The sequence below is a fragment of the Panthera uncia genome, chromosome X, assembly GCF_023721935.1.
Source record: "Panthera uncia isolate 11264 chromosome X, Puncia_PCG_1.0, whole genome shotgun sequence".
Classification (NCBI taxonomy): domain Eukaryota; kingdom Metazoa; phylum Chordata; class Mammalia; order Carnivora; family Felidae; genus Panthera; species Panthera uncia.
In genome coordinates this window covers 79698203-79704419 of record NC_064817.1, presented here as the reverse complement: position 1 = coordinate 79704419, position 6217 = coordinate 79698203, and the positions used below count along the sequence as shown (strand labels likewise).

The 6217-nt window shown below is 41.8% G+C and overlaps 1 protein-coding gene across 2 annotated transcripts; it reads right to left on the bottom strand.

Annotated features, from left to right (window-relative positions):
• Positions 1 to 2734: 2734 nt before the first annotated feature.
• Positions 2735 to 4406, bottom strand: BEX3 (brain expressed X-linked 3). Of its 2 annotated transcripts, none has more exons than XM_049644124.1 (3): positions 4189 to 4406; positions 3716 to 3800; positions 2735 to 3351 (listed from the first exon to the last, which is right to left on the bottom strand). In XM_049644124.1, the coding sequence occupies exon 3, from the start codon at positions 3325 to 3327 to the stop codon at positions 2989 to 2991; it is 339 nt and encodes a 112-aa protein (XP_049500081.1). In that variant the 5' UTR covers positions 3328 to 3351; positions 3716 to 3800; positions 4189 to 4406; the 3' UTR covers positions 2735 to 2988. The 2 variants fall into 2 exon arrangements, with proteins under 2 accessions (XP_049500081.1, XP_049500082.1); XM_049644125.1 differs by having other exon boundaries at positions 2735 to 3309; positions 4189 to 4405.
• Positions 4407 to 6217: the final 1811 nt, after the last annotated feature.

Below are 6217 nucleotides of genomic sequence, written 5' to 3'. Positions count from 1 at the left end.
TTCTGTTCAGTTTTATTAAATGTATTCACTTAATGGTCCCAATCTGCCAACTGAGAATTGACCTTAGAAAACATGAAGACTTATTTTCACAGTTTTAAAAAACAGGAGTTAATTGAAAGTTGTTCAAATGTGATCCAATTAGTTTTTATGAGAGAAGATTAAAAAAATAAACATAACAAACTAAATGTGTTTCATTGGAGGGTTTTGAAAAAGGAAGTATTCCTCCTAAGAGGCTGAGCCTGGCTTTATCATGACTAAATATAATAGTAAAAAAAAAATTACAAGTATTTTCTTTGGACAATTGACTTATGGTTTTGTTTATATTCTTCCTTATATTTTCTGCATTATCCAAATATGTATAATAACCTTGTATTACAAAAATAATTATGGAAGTATTACACTTTTAAATGTTCCACATAGAAACTTTTAAAACGTGAGGGTGTAAAGGAATAAACCACCCACAAGGGCGCCTGGGTGGCTCAGTTGGTTAGGCATCCAACTTTGGCTCAGGTCAGGATCTACCTGTTTGTGAGTTCAGCCCACGTCCAGCTCTGTGCTAACAGCTCAGAGCCTGGAGCCTGCTTCAGATTCTGTGTCTCCTCCTCTCTTCGCCCCTCCCATGCTCATGCTCTGTCTCTGTCTCTCAATAATAAATAAATGTTAATAAATAAATAAATAAATAAATCACCCACAAAGACCTAATAATTGTTGCTACATATTATTTTAGGTAAATTACAGTTGTTAAGAAATTTAATATTAATTAATAAAAGCATAAATGATTATGTTATTGAATATTTACTGTACCAGGTACTGTACTAGAAACTGAGCTCCAGGGTGATTAAAACAAAATCATTGGTGTAAAAGGGTACAGGCTTGCATAGAAATGATAATGCCTAACTTATTTAATTAATAATTATTACATAATTATTAATAATAGATTCATGATAATGCATTAGCTTTATAAGATATTTGGAAAGATAAAAAGCAGTATTGGTTTATAAATATATATTGATGGTTTAATGCAATCTAATTTTAGAAATACTATATTTTGGAAAGGCATATTCATTGTATTATCAAATAAGCAAGGTAATTGAGATGATACTGTAAAATGGTGTAATTACCATTATGCCTATGTTGTCATAACTCAGATGCATCAGAATCACCTCAGGAACTGTCACAACAGTGGTTCCTGATCAGGTGATTCAAGAGATGATAAGGGGAAGGGGGTTAAAAGTGGGAAGGGTATGCAAGTGTCACCATTTTTAACAATTTCCCTAAGTAATTATGATGCAAATAAGGGATCTGTGTTTACATAAGCACTGATACATTCCGGGTCTAAAAAAAAAATAGATTTTGGGTTAGAGACTTTTCTTGCCATGTTCCTTTGGAAATTAAAATACTTTCCAAATAAACAGTTACTTGCCTTAGGACATTTTATTAAGGACAGTCAGGAACAATATTAAGCTGGGTTCCTAATTCCATTATAGTTAATTAACCAATGAAAATGATTATTAATTGAATATCTACTATGTCAGGCACTACACTAGAAACTAAGCTCCAAGATGATTAAGACAAAATTAGTCACAAGAAGGGCATACACTCACATAAAAATTATGCCAAATATTTAATATAGTTTTTAAGAATTTACAAAGCAATTTCATTTTTCCAGTGTGGAAGGGATATAAACGGAAGTGTGTTTTAGCTTTAAAATGTGTCCCCCTAATGTGATTTAGAGGTCTTCTGGGTAAGTCTGTTAAACTGTTTGAGTTGGCCTTCCCAAGCTCTCTTTTGAGAAAATCCCCATGAAGGGTAGAAACACAGGCAAAACAAAGCTTTTGATCTGTTTTGGAGGTTTGAAGCAGTGCAATTCTGGACACACTGTGGTGAGACATCTAGATAGGTCTCCTGAGGTAGGCCCTAGTTTATTCATGTCTGAGTCATTGGAAGAGGAAGATCATGAAAATAATACCAAAAAGGGCTATTTTGTTAAGAACCAACAAAAGACCATGAACCATGGAATCATACTCACTTGGATAAATATAACTTTAAAGTGGGGAGAAAGACATTCTCCAGACTTTTATAGGAGTCAAGAGGGCAGGGATTAGCAGCACACTGGGGACTGGAGAGAAATCAGTGGGATTCCGTTACCTTGAGGACACACATCAGCAACAGAAACAGAATCAGGACCCAGCAGGAGGGAAAGTACACCCAACAGGAATGGAAGTGATCAGGGGAACAGTATTGCAAATATCAGAGGAATGACAAGGTGGAAGCCACCTATTTTTGCCCTCTGGACTTGTGAGCACAGGTGAAAACTCCCTTTAGTCCTTCCCAAGTACCAGATCGAGTTCCATAGGAGCAGCCCACGTTTCACACCTCATCTATTCCACTCAACAGCCCTGTAAGGCAAGCATTATTCCCCATTCCACAGAAAACTGACTCTTTAAAGGAATACATGTGTAATAAAGAGAGGCTTTATACTTACAGGTAAAACTGAAAAATACTTAGAGTTTACTTTAAGGTTTGTTGAACCAGTATTACATACCTGTACTACATTCAGACTCATTGAAAAACTGTTTTCACTTCTAAAACTCCAGGTAATAAAAGGAAAAAAGTCATATATTACCCAACTACAGAGAAATGTGACCCAATTAACACCATGGGACATCTGATTTGTTTTTTTGTACGGGGTCATATAATATATACATATGCTTTTAAATGAGACAATAATGAATGTATAGATTGCTTTTTAATTGCTTTATTAACTTTACACTTTTCCATGCAAATGGGTGACTCTACTGTTGACAGAAACTTAGGCTGGGTGCCAAGGCAATTTCCAATTGGAATCTGGTAACACAGAACCCACCTGACACATGGAAATTACGTAAGGTTCACAGCAAACGGATCAGTAAAGGTGTTATCAGGAAAATGCAAGGAGGAAGAAAACCGTGTGAATCACAGTATTAATCTCATGGAAAATGGCAGGAGTCAAGGCATAAGGCAAAATTCATCATGATGGTCATGGTGATTAGAGAGCTCCTCCATCAGGATACGCAGACAATTCCTCAACTGCAGCTCCCTAAGTTTTCTCCTGATTTCTCTCATCTCCTCCATGAACATTTCCATATCATCTCCATCTCCACCCATCCCATCATTGACCTGCCTATTGGGTATGGCCCATCGAAAATTAGGAGCAAGTCTGCGAGCCTGTCCCCGTCTATTATTTCCTGCAGGTTGGTGGCCTTCGCCCCCTCCCAAAGGGCGGTCTTCCTCTCCATTCTGCATGGGCTGCTCCATTTCTTGGTTTTCCTGGTGGATATTTGCCATGAGATTTTTTTCCTGGTTGTTTTTCTTTGAACACAAGTAAAACAAAGGCAAGGAGAGAGACTGAATGCTTGATGTACTGACCAGCAGGATTCAGAGCTCTGATAGCAAAGGTGTTTTTTGTTTTGTTTTGTTTTTGTTTTTGTTTTTTTAATTTCCCCCACCTTAGGAGCTTCAGGCGTCCTCCAGGGGGCCTCCAATTCGAGCCCCTCGCTCCAGCTCTCTCCTTTCTCCCTCCCTCCCTTAAAGCCCACCATTTTTCCTTTCCCAGGATTCTTTCCCCGAGCTCCGCAGGCACCAAAATGGAGGACAGGGGACAGGGATGGGGGAATTGGGAGGGGATCTCAAACTGGGCTCTGCACCCGCCCCCCACGCTGTCCCCCGCACCGACCTGGGCCTATCCTTGCAGTCTCCTCCTTCACCCGATTCTCGCCGTGCGTGCGCCGCCGCGACACTTGACACCTAGACCCTCAGACCTGCAGAGGGCCGGGGTGAAGGGATCCTGGACTGTGGCGAAGCGTTTGGCGCCGACCAGCCACCACCTGGTCCCTTCAGGGTCCCGGACTGCCTGGCCACCCCCCATCCGCGTCTCCAGCCCCAACCCCTAGCCTCCCCCAGCCCGCCTCAGAGGTTCACCATTTTCCTGTACGAACTTGGAGGTGATTTCCCATCACTCTTAGTGGCTTGGCTGCCCTCCCGGCAGCTCCAGCACCCCCACCCCAGGGGGCCACTACTGATGTTCCCAAGAATGCTAAGTGTGGAGAAACCTGGCCGGGACCCGCTGCGCTGATCCTTTATGCCTCCCTGAGGGGTAGGCCTGCTGTTGTCGCCCTGGCGTTGGCGCGCGGGCCCTGGAGCCCTCACCTGCTCCGCTTTCCTTGGGCCCAGTGCCAGCCAGTCCGGCGCAGGACAGCGGGGAGCTGGTACCCAGATGGGAGTGACGACTGCACCGAAGTCTGCGTCGCTCTGCAGCTCCAGGTCACGTGAGGGCCCCGCGTCACCTATGAGCTCCCCCCGCCCCAACTCCCGCGGTTTGTGCGGCAGGAGTGCCCGCCCCCACCCCTTGCCGAGTGCACACGCACACGCAATCACCTCCGTCTGCTTCTGCGCAGAGCCCCAGCGCGCACCTTCCTGTCACTCAGCTTGGTCCTCTCCAATCTGAGGGCCCACTAGTGCCTCACCTTCCAGCGGTTGGAGTCAACCATTCTCAGGTTACCCTGGCGGGTCTGCAACACTCGCCCTTCCCACTCCCGACTTGGCCAGGATTTATGCCCTTTCGGCCTGTTCCCTTCCCCTCACTGACCACGCCCCCTCTTCCCCCACCAGCATCCCAGCAGTTGCAACTCCGCCGGGGGCCACCGCGCCCCCTGAATTCACACCTTTCCAGGAAATTTAGAAAGTGGGCTGGGGTGGGGAGGGAGCAAGGAACTTGTCAGAAAGAGAGCCAAAGAGAGTGAATTCTTCGGGAGAATTTCTCTTTATTTCCATTTGTAAAAAGTCAGCATACCACAAAAAATTAAAAATTGTAAGATTTCAGTTTTGGAAAAAAAAAATGCTTCATCGTGCAGAATGAAAAAGCCCCATTCATTACATTCACCTTTACCACACAAAATATTTTATCTGCGTTCCACACAACATTAACATCCGCTTTGAAACATACTACCTTGTTTCAAATTTTTACTTTGAAAAAAGTGGCATCAGTTGGTATTTTCAAAATGATCTGTAAATATTTAGGGAGAAGTCCAGTTGTCAGATATTGGTCATTTAATGTAAATTTGTGACGTTTTTGATACCATAGTCTTTGGAGAAAAGAAGCCTTTTAACTCCTTTCTTTTCTTTACTAACTTTCCAAACCATCCCTACAAATATCTCCTTAGAATAATCAGTAGTATACAATATGCAGAAACTACTTCCAAAGCCATCTGCCTTTTGATGTGTTTCAAAAAATATTAGAAATAAACAGAGGGTATGTGAAGCAACTTTAGACTGAAACTCACCTTGAGTGTAAATGTTCCTTTCTCCACCTTGAAGTAACTAAATAAATTTTATCACAGTTAGAAAACAGATAACTTTAGGAAAGCTGCATTTATTATAAAAATATTTAGTAGGTGTTAGTTGTGGTAAAGGAACCAAAAGTTATGTGCATTGAGGCAAGACAGGTCAGACAAGTGCTTACTGCCTCTGGTTTTGGTTCCAAACTCCTATGTAATCTCCTAGCCTGCTAAGCTAGTTGGGATATTGAATAAAGGAAGAGTATATGCCTAGTGCATACATAGTTTGAGGTTTTAGAGATATATACAATTACACATATGTACTTTTGGAGATATTTTTATATATAGCTTGTTGAAAAACAAAATTCAACCAAGTACATTTGAAGATTTAATTGGTTTTATTAAATAATTAAGAAGCATCTCAGCTAGCAAACAGAGGGGAGCTCCAATAGGCTACAGGAAAAGAAAGGTTTTTGAGGGCAGGATGGGGAAGTCCTAAACAGAAAAGGGGATTATTTTACTTGAAGCCACCTTCATTTGGAGACAAAAGGGTGTTAGTACATGGATTACCTGATTTTACTTTGGGAGGATGAAGAGGGTCCATGTGATGGATTACCTTATTGGTACTGACCAGAAAATTCCCGACAGACTGGTTAAAGGTTACATTCCTAGGGAGTCAAAACTGCAGTTAGGTTAGGTATTAATTCTTGGTTTACTGACTTGGGGCCTTAATCTAAGAGATGCCATTTGTGGCTTGTGGTTTTCTTTTTAACAAGTTCCAAAAGCTCAAATTACATAATCACACCCAAAAATGTCTTTTAAAGGAATGCTAGTGATTCCTGGATTCTGTTTAACAGTTCATAACTCTTCATACAGATAGGTCTATTAACGACATTGGCTGA

Coding starts and splice junctions, on each gene's coding strand:
- BEX3 (XM_049644124.1), bottom strand. CDS start 3,327: ATGGCAAATATCCACCAGGAAAACCAAGAAATGGAGCAGCCCATGCAG.